This window comes from Cordyceps javanica, chromosome 1 (genome assembly GCF_051103115.1).
Source record: "Cordyceps javanica chromosome 1, complete sequence".
NCBI classification, from domain to species: Eukaryota; Fungi; Ascomycota; class Sordariomycetes; order Hypocreales; family Cordycipitaceae; genus Cordyceps; species Cordyceps javanica.
The window spans coordinates 1,806,775-1,820,471 of record NC_139295.1 but is presented as its reverse complement, the minus strand read 5'-3'; the positions used below and the strand labels follow the sequence as shown (position 1 = coordinate 1,820,471).

At 54.0% G+C, this 13,697-nt stretch overlaps 6 protein-coding genes across 6 annotated transcripts; 2 read left to right on the top strand and 4 right to left on the bottom strand.

Annotated features, from left to right (window-relative positions):
* Positions 1 to 2,092: 2,092 nt before the first annotated feature.
* V2A60_000568 (cytochrome and DOMON domain-containing protein) lies at positions 2,093 to 3,541 on the top strand (the record flags this gene model as incomplete). Its single annotated transcript, XM_083251937.1, has 1 exon — positions 2,093 to 3,541. The coding sequence occupies one exon, from the start codon at positions 2,093 to 2,095 to the stop codon at positions 3,539 to 3,541; it is 1,449 nt and encodes a 482-aa protein (XP_083108063.1).
* A 455-nt stretch (positions 3,542 to 3,996) lies between these two features.
* V2A60_000567 (bifunctional dITP/dUTP diphosphatase) lies at positions 3,997 to 4,596 on the top strand (the record flags this gene model as incomplete). Its single annotated transcript, XM_083251936.1, has 2 exons — positions 3,997 to 4,258; positions 4,328 to 4,596. The coding sequence occupies 2 exons, from the start codon at positions 3,997 to 3,999 to the stop codon at positions 4,594 to 4,596; spliced, it is 531 nt and encodes a 176-aa protein (XP_083108062.1).
* A 278-nt stretch (positions 4,597 to 4,874) lies between these two features.
* On the bottom strand, positions 4,875 to 6,292 carry V2A60_000566 (Ribokinase-like protein; the record flags this gene model as incomplete). The annotated part of the gene is made up of 5 exons (XM_083251935.1): positions 4,875 to 5,481; positions 5,600 to 5,930; positions 6,008 to 6,087; positions 6,159 to 6,169; positions 6,239 to 6,292. 5 exons carry the CDS (start codon positions 6,290 to 6,292, stop codon positions 4,875 to 4,877), a joined length of 1,083 nt encoding a protein of 360 aa, XP_083108061.1.
* Positions 6,293 to 7,735: 1,443 nt separating this feature from the next.
* On the bottom strand, positions 7,736 to 8,675 carry V2A60_000565 (proliferating cell nuclear antigen; the record flags this gene model as incomplete). The annotated part of the gene is made up of 3 exons (XM_083251934.1): positions 7,736 to 7,753; positions 7,815 to 8,534; positions 8,598 to 8,675. 3 exons carry the CDS (start codon positions 8,673 to 8,675, stop codon positions 7,736 to 7,738), a joined length of 816 nt encoding a protein of 271 aa, XP_083108060.1.
* A 961-nt stretch (positions 8,676 to 9,636) lies between these two features.
* V2A60_000564 (Mysoin-binding motif of peroxisomes-domain-containing protein) lies at positions 9,637 to 11,764 on the bottom strand (the record flags this gene model as incomplete). Its single annotated transcript, XM_083251933.1, has 5 exons — positions 9,637 to 10,304; positions 10,358 to 10,809; positions 10,864 to 11,339; positions 11,399 to 11,619; positions 11,716 to 11,764. The coding sequence occupies 5 exons, from the start codon at positions 11,762 to 11,764 to the stop codon at positions 9,637 to 9,639; spliced, it is 1,866 nt and encodes a 621-aa protein (XP_083108059.1).
* A 1,176-nt stretch (positions 11,765 to 12,940) lies between these two features.
* On the bottom strand, positions 12,941 to 13,621 carry V2A60_000563 (HAD-like domain-containing protein; the record flags this gene model as incomplete). The annotated part of the gene is made up of 1 exon (XM_083251932.1): positions 12,941 to 13,621. One exon carries the CDS (start codon positions 13,619 to 13,621, stop codon positions 12,941 to 12,943), a length of 681 nt encoding a protein of 226 aa, XP_083108058.1.
* Between the last annotated feature and the right edge of the window lie 76 nt (positions 13,622 to 13,697).

Here is a 13,697-nt window from a genome sequence, read left to right as displayed (position 1 = left end):
GATGTCTTCCGATTATAATAATCACTACCGCTCCGGCACAGGCTGCGAGGGTGCTGCCTGCGAGGCTGACGAGAGTAAGAAGAGTACCGGGCCAGCGCAAGCACCAAGGAAAGTTCTACGCGTTACGGCCACGGAACTGCCACCGGTTAATTCAGCCGGCGCAGGCACCGCGAGAAGCTCTGTGTGCCACGCTTACGCGTACGGCGGTTTTCAGTACCTCGAGAGTTAAACGCCCATGGGTATAGTTGCGGATAGCTGTCTGGTAGGCCAGCCTGAGTACCACGCGAGGGTTCTTATTCTCTCGCGCAAAGTGTGTGCGTGGGCTGGCTGTTTGAGCAGTCGTCAGCCGTTTTCTGAGATTTCCGCATCTATGTCTCTGGCCCGTCTAGCTATTCGACGGCTCCCCGATCGCAGAATGGGCCATCAGTCGCAAAATTCGAACAAGGAGCTTCGTATGTATCAGTCCATAGGAAAACTGAAGAAAGTCCGCCTGGCTCGTGCTTCAAAGCAGCCGTCGGGGGCACCGCCCGAAACCAACCGCCGATCTCTTTCTTTCATCGCTGTGATCGGCATACCTCCATTTTTCTTTCAACGCCCATGCTCCCGCCATCGTAGGGCCCGCCACTCCGAGGCAACGGCTGGGGTTTTGGCAACGGTCAAGGGCTGCGGTAGGAGCCGAGCCCACGCCCGCACTTCGCTGCCGACGCTGCCGACGCCGCCGGGGAGGAGGCCGAGGAGGCCGGGGGCAAGGCTGCAGCTGTCCTATTTACCCAGTAAGTTGGTCTCGCGGGGCTACTGTCACTCCGTCTCAATCTTTACAATGAGAAATTTCATATGATTTCCAGCGGTTTGGCACCATCTTTTCCACGTTTCCATTCAGTTAGGTGATACTATTGCTGGCCTTGAGTCTTTCATTCTTGACCTCTCCAGCCAGCAATCATTGCGACAAACTTTCGAGAGTTCAACCCTTGACCCAAAATATGCTTGTCATCTCCAAAACTATGATGATGATGGCGGTGGTACAGCCACTGAGTAGAGATGTCCACCTCCAGCGCGTTTGACATGATGCAAATCAGCCCAGAAACTCTGTTGCGCTTCTGGGTACCTGCTAATTTTCTTGTGATGGAGTGAGGAAATGAGCTCATCCAAAGTAGGCCTAGTTGTTAGCCATCTAAATTTCCCTAATCGCGGTATGGCAGCGCCTGCCAGCCTGCGTGAGCACGATTGCGCTGGTTATGATGCCGCACCTCTCTACTCTACTTATTGAGTCCCCCGAAATGGCCGGCCAACTTGTGCGCACATTGGAAGCAAGTTTGTCAACATGACCGCTGAAAAGCCAGCCGAACAGTCGCAATGTATAGATTACAGCACATTCATCGAGCCATGACAGTGCATGGTAATGAAGGGTGACAATGCAGCGCCCACATGTCGGTCAGCCACTAATAATGCTTGCTTAGAACCTGGATGGTCAGCAGGTTCAGCCACTGGAGGAGCGTGTACCGATTATTTGGGGTATTTTTTAGGTAGCTTCAGTGCTTGACGAGTACGGATTACTTGCCTAACGAGGTACTACATACCTACCCCAGTACCTACCAGGTACTTCACTAGGCAAGTAGGTAGGTACCCACCTGCCTGCCTGCCTGTTGTCCTGATATGCACACTCACAGTGCATTAGCAAGCTCGTATAAATAATCCGTAATCCGTAGGCGATTACGTGGTGAATAGCTCGAGAATACTATTATAGGCCCGCTGCACCTCTCTCCTTTATCATAGGTATCCAAAGTAGGTCCTTCCTACAGGTAACTATTTTATTAGGTGCCTACCCCGCTGCCAGCCGAACCGCGGGCCAGCTGCCCGGAGATTCCGGGCGACACCTTTTGCTTTTTGCCTGGCTAATGAGCGAGGCTGGCAACACCCAAGCCCGCCTACCTTGGCAACTTGGTTGGTGCCACCATGGCATAGAAGGCATACCGCATTCCTCCCTCACTTGATTGCTTGCTGCATCTACATCACCCGCCTTGTTGTAGCCATCGCTTGACTGCGTCGCGCGTTTCAATACCGGTCCAGCAGCACACAGCAGACAGCAACGGCCATGGTGCGGATGCGGCAGCTTTGGCAGGCCGCCCTCGCCATAACGGCGCTGAGCTCCCCTATCACAGCAAACGCAGACCCTCATGGCGACGATGAGCACCACGACGAGACCCCTGCTATCGCGCAATTCTGCATCGACGGCTGGGACGCCCATGGTCCTCGATTCTGCCTGGCCGCCAACATGTACCACAACCACTCCACGTCGGCGCACGACATGCTCGTCACCGTCGAGGTGAGCCGGCCCGCCAACGAGACGCTCGCCAGCGCCGGCTGGCTGGGCATCGGGTCCGGCTCCGTCATGTCTGGCTCGCTCATGTTTCTCATCTACGGCGACCCCATCACCAAACAGGGCCCCTTCGTGAGCGCCCGCGGTGTCAAGATCGGCCAGAGCCACTCGCAGCCCGACGTGCTCTCGCAGGTCGATCCGGACCAGAACCACGGCGTGCTCGTGCAGCAGATCGGCGCCGGCGAGTGGAAGGCTGGCGACAACGGCACGCATATAGGCCTGGTCCAGTTTGCCTGCTACGGCTGCACCAAGTGGCAGGGCCACGCCGTCGACGCCGAGGCCACGTCGCAATCCATGATTTGGGCCTACAACGAATTTGAGGACATGGCGCCTTACGCATGGGACCAGCCGTTACGCAAACACGTTGGCATCAATGGCTGGGGTCATTTCTACGCCAATCTTCAGGCTGCCTCGACCCATCACGCCACCGGACCCCCAGCTATCTCCGAGGAGCAGGAATGGATCAACACGAGTACTTCACATATTTCCGTCCAAAGGCCTTCGTTCTTTCAGAGACTCGCATCACGTCCCGTCGCCTACCTTCATGGCTTCGTTATGCTCGTTGCCTTCCTTGCTCTCTTCCCGCTCGGCGTCGTCGGCATTCGCTCCGGTCTGGCCAAGGCGTTCAAGTACCATTGGGCAATCCAAGCTTCCGCCATGTCCTTTGCCACAGTTGGCGCCGCACTCGGGATCTACATGAGCCGCGGAAATCTCCTCGGCTCAGAGCATCAAAAGGTTGGCCTGGCCGTGTTTGCGCTCCTATTTGCGCAGGCAGTCTCCGGCTGGTGGCATCATGTGCAATTTGTCAAGATTCGACGCCGTACTTGGGTCTCGTACGCCCACATGTCGCTCGGCTGGGGCATCCTGGTTGGCGGTTGGGCGAACGTCGTCACAGGCTCGATGCTCTTCGGTCTGGGAAGACTGGGACTGTCTGTACTGGTATTTCTCATTGCGACCGAGTTCATGGCACTAGGGGTAATCGTGTATATTGCCAGGAGAAAAGCCCAACAGGACCAGGCCAAATCCAAGGCCATGGCGACGGATTGGAGAGACGAGGACAACGAAGAGTACTTTGCTCTGGACGACGCGGAAAGTGAGGAGGACGAAGATGCATCGAGTAGGAAATCCGATGAAAAGCTACGACCATCCAAGTACCATAAATAATCATCACACACGGCGAATTACGCACAGCTAAATAATACAAAGTTTGATAACCACTCTTTTCAATACATCTTGAAAGGGCTGTGTTGGATGTGGAGCATGGTGTCAATTACGCGCCAGAAAATACAATTAGAACATCGGCCATCTTGCGAAAATAACTGCGCTTGGCCATACAAAAGACTAACAGTTCTTAAAAGTGCCACTCTCGAGTTTGTGTTCATTGATCAATCAGTCAATCACTCAAAGATTTCTTCTTTTAAAAAAAAGACCAACAACTGAATCAAACACGCCCCCTCGCATATTCTCCCCCGCCCGATTCCCCACCCAGCAAACCACATTGCACCAAATGCTGCGAGCAACGCGCTTTCGATTCGCGTCACGCGTCCTCTCTTATCAAGGGACCTTGGGCCACAAGAAGCCCCCAACTCCCCGTACTTAATCAACCTTGGCTTTCGACAATGTCTTCCGCTCCCGAGCCTACCGTCTCCTCCCCTCCCCCCAAGCGCTGCAAGACTGGCGAGCCCGCTGACACCGCCATGCCCGCCGAGCAGGTTCCCTCGCTGCAGGTCAAGAAGCTGTCTCCCGCCGGACGCATCCCCACGCGGGGCAGCGCCTTTGCCGCGGGCTACGACCTCTACGCCGCCAAGGACACGACTGTGCCTGCGCGCGGCAAGGTGCTCGTCGACACAGACATCAGCATCGCCGTCCCCGCCGGTACCTGTACGTGTTCACTTCTCCGTCTCTACCTTGCCCCCTCAACGATGACAATGTGCTGATTCAAATAACCAGACGGCCGCATCGCCCCCCGCTCCGGCCTGGCTTCAAAACACTTCATCGACACCGGCGCGGGCGTCATTGACGCCGACTACCGAGGCCAGGTCAAGGTGCTCCTGTTCAACCACGCCGACGCCGACTACGCGATCAAGGAGGGCGACCGCATCGCGCAGCTCGTCCTGGAGCGCATCGTGACGCCGGACGTGGTCGAGGTCCAGGAGCTCGAGGAGAGCGTCCGTGGTGCGGGCGGCTTTGGCAGCACCGGCTACGGCAACGCAAACTAGTAACAGACAAGAAATAACGACGAGCATGACCCTGGTTTCCAATGGAAGCAAAACCTGATGACATGAATGAACAAGCGGGACGCCGGAACAAGGACAAGCAAAAGTCGATCAATGCATTAGACGAGACTTGGAGAGGATCTAAATCATGAATAGTATTCTAAAAAAAAGGGGGGACAAGCCGTCCAAGAAGCTCCTATGTATACCTTGTCTCATTTATCCGCGCCGTGTCCGATATAATCTCTATAAGCCCCGTGAACTCCCAAAAGAGCAGTACCTCTCTAAAACGGACGGACTTCAATCGTCTTCTGCGGCGCGCGGAGACAGTCTAGGTTACGCACAAGCTGCAGCTCCGCCGCCTTCTTCCCCGCCAGCATCTTCTGCTTGTCGCCGCGGCGCTCCTCCTCGGTCATGGCCGCGAGCGTGCGGTCGACGACGCCCTGCATGGCATCCTTGGTGTGCGTGAGCACCTCGTGCATGCTCGCGAGCACCTTTTCCGTCGCGCGGGCCAGCGGCAGGTCGACGGCGGCGACGGCGTCGTCGCTCAACCAGCTGGCGCGGGACGTGACATGGACGTCACCGGCGGTCGCGGCGCCCTCGGCGGCTTCGGCGGCGGCCTCGCGCATGCGCACCGTGACGAGCGCGCCAAACATGTCGCCGGTGCCGCAAAAGTAGCAGTCGATGCTGGGGAAGACGGTCTTGAAGAGCCGCGGCCGGCCGGCGGACGTCATGGTGGACCCCACGACGCAGAGGTGGCCCTCGGGGATGTCGGGTGAGGAGATGCTGACCGAGGTGATGATGACGTGGGGGACGCGGTGCTTCTCGTGGAAGGCCTGGATGGCGGCGGCCAGGCTGTCCATGTCTGTGATTTTGACTTCCGAGAGGAGCCTGCGGGCGGGCGGACACGCATGGCACTGGTCAGCAAAAGGAGCAAAAGCGGCATTAAAAATGCCTCGCAACTGGGAGATAAGGGAGGGGGGAGGGGAGGGAGAGAGAGGAAGCATACTCGGCCTCAAATTGGTTAGGGATAATCAGGTCAGCGTAGGAGAGCAGCGACTTGTACGCGGGGACGACGTCGGCGGCAACATACAAGTTGCCGTTGTCGCCCATGACCGGGTCGAGCACCCAGAAAAAGTTGCCGGGCTGCTCCTTGTTGGTCTCCTTGAGCTCCTTTGCAATCTCGCCGACGGCGAGAACGCCCTCGGCGCCGGGGATGTAGCCGGACAGCATCATGTCAAAGTCATTAATGTAGTTGTCCTTGAGGCCGCGGTAGAGGTCGCTGATTTCCTGCGCGGTGGCTTTTGTGCCTGTCCAATGCCTGTAGCCCGTGTGGTTGCCTGCAGGATGTCAGGTTTCTCCGCCTGTAAATGGGCTCGCTCGTATGCATCTTTGCGATGCTGGCTGGCAAACGTACTGAACTGCACGGTGTTGAGGGCGGCCGCGTCGCAGCCCAGAGACTGCAGCACGAAGACGGCAACCTTGTTGCCGACATAGCTGTCGAGGCGTCAGCCCCTTCCCCCGCAATCTACACTCTTCTACTTGGGCTTTCCCCTCCGGAAACATACCCCGAGACAACCTGGGTTTTGTCATTGTCGTTTTAGTAGCTGACTTGGACTGCGAGGCTTTCTCATGCAAAAAGACTCACGTGGCTGGCAACGGCCAGAACCCGTGTCGGCGGCACAATCGGAGCGGCAGACATGTTTCTGTCCGCGGGCGGGCAAATCGCGCCAGGCTTCGGTGTTTGTGGATAAGATGATCTACAAGGTTGGAAAATATCAGGAAAAGAAAGGGCAGTAAGGGAGAAAAGGAAAAGAAAAAGGAAAAGAAAAAGAAACGTTTGTTAAAGTCACGCGGCTGTTCAGCCAAAACACGGAAGCTCTATTTGCGGGCAGCTGGAATACCGGTTTGTGGATACGCCGAGTACCCCTCGCTCACCAGCGCCTCTGTCTACTGTCTAGGGTTTTATCCACATCAACCAATACTCAGGTAGGTATAGTCTAGGTAGCCAAACATACGAGTACCATGATAGTGATTCACAGCTACCTATCTAGGTCGGTTGATCCCCCTCGTCTGCCTCCTTCTGGGCACCTAGTGAAGAAAGTACTACTGAAGGTGACGTATTGGTGAAGGCGAGTTTTCCCTCCAGACTTTCCCGGCTGTTCCTCTTCTACCTTGGCTCATAGAGGTATTATATCGGCAAAGAATAGATTAGTTATAATAATCAATCATACTTTGTGTAGATGATAAATACGTGTTTATTTTGGAGACGTGAAGCAAATCTCTCTTTTTTTTTTTATAATGTTGTTCCAAAAAATACTTTCGCAGAACAGGTGGCTGAATTTGGGATTGATCCAGAGTTTTTTTCAGCCCTCGTTTTCTTTTCTTTTTCTTTGCAATATATTGAAATGGTGCCGCAAGAACTGCTCATCACCTACAAGTGCCTGTGAAGGGTCTGTCATATGTTCTGTCGCTGATGAGATCACGTCGATCTGCGACAGAGCTGCATGATGCTTCGGCTGAGCTGAAATATTGTTTGAGGTGCCGCAAGGGGCTCACCAAGAATCAGCCATTGCGACTCTTGCCCGAGCTTTCGAGTATGAAGATAGAGTGAGCCTTTGAGACTTGGGAATCACGGACCGCGGCGTCTGCAGCCAGCTGTGGTCGTGTATTCGGTTGCGGTCGTGTATTTCGCCGATTTATGGCGACAATTCATCTTTGATTCAAATTCGAGCAGATATGCACCACTCACACCCTTCAGCAGAATATGAATTTGATATCGCAAGTTTCATTATTATCGTGAGAGCATGTGAGACCACGTAGAACGCGGGGGCACTCATCTCACCAAGAAAATGAGCAAAGATAGTGACTATCTAGAAAGCATCTTCGTATAACATTGATGCCCTCAAATCTTCATCTTCGCCACTAGTGTCGGTTTTTCGAATCTTGCTTTAGCTGGTCCTCATTTCTAGCCAGTATGTGCATTGTCCCAAGCCAAAGTCCCAAGACACGCGTCTCACCGTGTAATCCGTGCCCAACGCCTGTATCGTAACCTCGTACGTTGTCATTTCTTTCTTTCCTTGTTTTCTTTATTCCGTCCGTCCCTCGATCGTGGATTTTACCACATTCGTGTCCGTGTCACTTTTTACTCTTCGTCACCAATCTGTAGGACAGCCAGTTAGCATCTAGATCACTCGTAAATCATAAAGACATTTGGTCCCTACCTTGGGAGCGAGGTAGAAACGGAGGTAGCTGCTGCCTGACAGGTTGTACTCGACAAGCAGTGGCACCTCGCTCGACAGGCAAATCTTGACCTGACCGGACAGACCGGCAGCCTTGCAAAAGTTGACGAGGTATTTGAGGGAGAATGTGAGAGAGACGGGCTCCGTTAGTTCAATATCGACGTTGAGATCGGGCTTCTCGACGTTGGTGTGGCTGCGAAGCGTAACGGAGCCGTTGCCAATATCGCCGTTGCAGGAGAATTTGACGCCGTCCTTGGAGGCCTCGATGCCGACCGACTCAGACATGGCAGAGAGGTCGGTGCAGATGCGGCGGAACTCCGCGGAGGGCATCGAGATAGTAGCGGCGTACTCGGTCTCGGGAATGCCAAGGTGCTCCTGGTCAATGTCCATGAGCTTGAGGTCGTACTCGCTGATGCGGTCGTTCTCGCTGCTCTCAAACACAATGTTGAGTACGTCGGGCGCATCATCGGCCTTGAGCGTCAGGATATCCTCGTTTTGAGCGGCGCGGAGTACTTTAGTTAGCGACGTCAGGTTTACGCCCAGCGCGATGTTGCGGTCGCAGCGGAACGGTGAGAAGCCCTCAGCCTTGAGCATCATCGACACCAGCGCCACATGGGAGTTATCCATGGCCTGTAGGGCGATGCCTGAGTCATTACAGTCAAAGTTGCAGTCCTGTACGAGGTCCTTGATGGCATCCACGACCTGGTTGTGCGCGTGCGGGGGTTAGCAGAGCGGAAGGTGGAGGCGGCGGCGGCGGTCGCGGACAGGCGACAAATCCGCATCGGAAAAGAGCACAATTACCTTTTTGAGGATGCTAGCTTGTTCGAGTCGTGCCTCCAACATTTCTACCAAAGATTCGTGTCAGTACGCAATCTGCCTGGACCATTGCGGTTGCAGCCCTTCACGCGTGTCGGCGCAAAGAGGGCGGCGGGCGAGCGGACTAACTGGTCTATGTGAATAGGTGTACGTGAGTATATGAGTATGAAAGAAGAAGTCCAAGAAGATGCAGCAGAAGTGCAGAAGCAGGGAAAAGGTTCGACAAGCGGTGAATATTGAGGAAGAGGAAGGTGGAAGGGTGTGCAAAAAAGTGCCCAGCGCTCAAGCAGGCACTTAACACGCGGGAGCTCTGGTGGATAAGGGAGACGCGTCGTAGCGGGGTCATGTCTTGCCTGCACCGACGCCAATTTCACGCGCCGCGGGGCATCTCTTTCAAGGGTGGCGCCGTTCTGCGAGCCCAATGTAAGTAGCGTGTATAACAAATAATTGCTTTGCAATTTCAACTTTTTAATTTCGAGGATAGCTCTATAGTTTCACGCAATAAAGACTATACAAAAGCAGGATACTATTGGATCAAAGACACGAGTTCAATCTTATATAAAGAGTCCCCCGGCGCATACCCGTGCTCATGGTCGCGCCGCCAATGATAATAGAAACACATTCAATTTGTAGATATGTAGGCCTCCATACACATTGCTTGGCCTATCCCTATACTGTTGGTACATCTATCAAATCGGCCAATTACCGCAATACTACCCGGTCAACGATCAGCGCATTGACAAACAGGAAAGTAGTTAAGAAAGAAGAAGAAGAAGAAGAAGAAGGAAAAAGCAGGATTGCGCCGTAAAATCCAGTAGCTCGATACCGCCATACCGTTTTTTCTATACGTTAGGTTGAAACAAAAATCAACCACCGAAACGCCGTGTAGAAGAACAAAAAAAACCAAGTCAAATGCTATGTGCAGAGAAAAAGGAGTCGAACATTTGAAAGGAACGTGGAGAAGAGGACAAATATGCATGCCGCTAGCCTACATCGAGACCACACGATTTGATGATTTCTCAGGCGGAGTGCTATGGCGATTCTTGGGGCGAAGGTTGATGACAGTCTCGAGCTCGCGCAACATGCCTCGCGTGGCATCCATCTGCTGACGGGCCTGCGCCTTCTGCTCTCGGTCATCTCTCATCTTTGTTAAGCGCTCTTCTCTAGTGAGCGTACTTCGGGGTCTCGGGATGGCTACTGCCTCGAAAACCTCCGGGTCTGCCACGGGAGACTCCTTTTCTGAGCGCGTGGGCGATTCGCCCGTTAGTGCCTTGAACGCATCCGCCGCGTTGCCGTCTTCAGCGGCTGTCATGCCGCTCATAGAGCTGCGTGGTGACATCAGCGTGCTCATCGACGACAGTCGTTTCTCGTTTCTATCGATACCAACCGCCAGTGCATTCTTGCCTTCCTCCCATGCGGACATCAGTTCTTTCAGGTCGACGCCGATTGAATCATATTGGGCCATCAAGTTCGGCCCCAATTCCGAGATATCATTCGAGTCATCAAGAGCCCTGTCGGACTCTTCCCGCAGCAGATGCAGCTTGGCCTGCAAGCCGCGAATACCAGTGGAGAGAGATGCGAGCTTCCGTAGTTGTGCGCGCCAGCGTTCTCGGTTCGGGGTCAGGGGAATTTTAGGTGTCGGTGGGACGGGAAATGCTGCAAACGCGGTTAGGAAGAAGAAATATTGCAGCTCGGTGAACGTTACTCACACTGCTCTTCGCTGAGTATATCTTGAATTTTCTTGCACGCAGCCTTGGTCGTCTTGTTCAATTCCTGCAACGCCTCTACTGCGGCAGTCCAGCGCAGCAGACCATTACTTTCTCCGCTAGCATCCAGGGCAAGCATGGCACAAAGGAACATTTTTCGCTCAGTATAGAATCGGGCAGCCAGAATCTTCAATGTGCGCAATGACTCTGAGTCTTCAAACTCGTTTTCGCTGTAGCCTTGGCGAGCATCTTGAATGTCAAAGTCACTGATGTCGTACATGTCGTAGTATTTCTCCAGTTCGGTCTGTTCAGAGAAGCCTTGAATCAAGGTCGCTAGCCTGTCGTACTGCTGAAGCATCTCGGCCAAACCTATACGTAATGCCTTCCTCAGGCGAAGACACTTTCGGCTCTGAGATCGGTCTTCGATGCGGCTAACTGGTGGAAGTGGTGCGCTACTGCTTGGGTTGTCAGTCCATCTTAAGTATTTGCAAAGGGGGTGGCGCTCGCACATTCTGTATCCTCGCGAGACCAGCTCGACTTCCTGGACTAGGGCTAGCGTAGCCTCGACAACACTATCGAATTCGTGCGAGTTGACGATGAAGCCGCTCAACTCGGACAAGGACTGCTCTCTTCGATAGTGAAGCCACTGCCGTCGAACGTAGACCTTGCCCAGGGCACCAGACGCCACAAGCAAGGCCACCAGAAAAATGAGGCGGTTCTTGGTGACGTAGGAATCCTTTCTGTGGCCAAAGATCCAGCTTAGAACCGCGGCGATAGCCAAAGCACCTAATATTGATGCGATGATTCCTTCGTTTGATAGCAGCGCTTGGTCGCTATCCACTACCGCGCCGAGGCCTTGAGCCCCTGCATGGCGACGGGCCGCAACTGTATGTCCGCTGAGCAGCTGAGATGCTATTATTATATATCGAAATTGTTCTAAGAATTTCTCGTTATCAACCCTATCCATGCTGGCAGCGACCGCGGCCTGACATTCAGAGGTTAGAGAAGCAGCGCGAAAGGGTTCCGGGTGGTCAGATTCCATACTGAGTAGTTTCTTCGCAGCGCTCGCAGCGGCTTGATGGCATGATCACTGGTCTGCAGCGGGGTCGGCGCCATGTTTCTAAACCGCTGCTTGACGAGAGGTCTCCCTGTGGGCGCAAATTGCAATGGGCTGGCGGGTGGCGACATGTCGGATGCGGTGGAATTTGGCCGCTCGGGTTGGCTGTCGGCTTCAGCCCAGCCTTCTTGCGACTCGTGGTCCTCGTCTGGAAAGTAGAGTTAGCCAGTCAAGAATCGTCGTATGAATAGGCGCATGCAGCGCAAGAAGCCGTGAGACTGCGAGGCCAGCGGTTTGTACTGACCTTTGAGGTAGTCGGCCAGAGGCGACTCTTGGTAGACGACAGGATCCATCGAGAAATGGCGTTTGGTGGAGGGGAAAGGAAAGTGAAGGAATGTAGCGAAGTGTTAGACGCACTCGACGGCCATTGAATACAGGCAAATCATGTATAAACAAAGGGAATCAGAGTTGGCCTGAAAGTGATGCCGCGACCGCACAGGCACTTGACGGGTCCGGGAGCGTGGTACGTAGCGCCAATGTCGAAAGCAAGCTTTAGGTCTTTAGGTGCGATCTACCATGGTCGCAATCACGAGATGCGTAGTGAATGTGATAGATGATGACGGCACGGAAAAGCAGACCTGGGGAGAGCAATTGGCAGCAACAACCAACCCACAAACCAACGATCAAGTCCCTGAGTGGCGCTTAGCAGGTTGAAAGAGTAAGTGAGGTTTGGAAGAGGCCAGCTTTCGATTTGTTTTCTTTGATCCTGGTCCGGCCGGTAAGTAGTGCACATGTACTGGGGTTGTGGTGAGGTGCAGCAATTTCCGGAGGAGGCGGCAAGGGGGGGAAGCACTCCTAAGTAATCAGTACTTACTACGCAGTAGACCTACCTAGCACTGACAAGTACCTATCTACCTAAGTACGGAGTAGGTGGTAAGTAGTAGGCACTAAGTTAAATCACCTGTTAGTACCAACTACTGCGGACTAATTGTGCCACTAACAAGACTCACGCAGCTGTTTTGATAAGGAGGTAGGTGCAAGCACATGTAGTAAAGCCAGATAATTATTTTGCCTAATAATATACATAAAAAGTAAGAAATTTAGTCACTGCATAAGAGCATATATAAGAGGAGAACATCTTGATTTTTCTTTCTTTTGTACAAATAATGCGGCCAACTGGCAAGCCAGCTTCGTACTGCTAGTACCGTCAAATACCACTTCCCCTGAGCTGAGCCCCTCCCCGCTGCCACTGCAGCCTCCACTTCTTCTACTTATCGCTTCCCTTCTTCTCCCACCTCTCGAGGCTGCTATTCCTCTTCCAGCACGCACCGCACATCACTCATCAGGAACCTTCCCAGCTTCCGCGCATGCATCCCTGTCGCCCAATCTACCTCAATTGCCATTCTCCATTCATCGTTATGCAGGCGCTATATAGTCCCATCTCCAGACGTCTGCTCGCCATCGCCCGAGGCCCGACTCCTTATAGCAAGCACAGACTATTTTGCCTATGTATGAGCTGTCGCCCTGCTTTAGATGAATCCCTTCAATGCGTCGTTCAGCGACCGACTCTCCCGTAATGGCACCGCACTGCCCTTCGCCGCTAGCCCGACATGGTTGTGCCAAACTACCTTCATGCCCGCATCCGTCGCCCCTTGGACATCGCCTGCGCTCCCCGCCACAAACAGCGCCTCGTCGGCGCTGACGCCCATATCTCCCAGAATTGCATCGTACGCCTGCTTTACGGGCTTGTAGAAGCCGCTCTCTTCAGCCGTGACGACGGTGTCAAAGACGAGCTGCTCGCCAGTTCCCGATGTACCCGCCCGGACGGCTGCAATATTGCCCAGTGCTTTGGAGCAATTCGTCACGACGCCGAGCCGGTAGCCCTGTGCCTTGAGCCGCCGCAACACATCAAAGACTTCTGGCCATGCCTCAAGGCTGGACCAGTTGCTCAGCAAAACCTCTGCTGCCGAAGCCGCGACCCCGGCTTCGGCCGCAGCTTGCTTCATGAGACTTTCATACGGCGCATATGCTCCCTGGCGGAAGGTAATCTCCAGGTATCGTGCCCGCCATCGACGACCTTCCTCTTCCGTGCCTGAAGGCGTCGAGGCATTCCAAAGACTCCAAGAGTCCAGAAGAGCTGTCAAAAGGTCAAATATAACGACCTTGGGGCGCCAGCTCGCGTCGGTAGTGTGACCAGTGACAGATGTCATAGTTTTCTTGCTGATGATCGCTCAACGGTCTGAGTATGCTGTGCCTGGGCGGAGAACTTGCAGCGAGCGCAGCGCA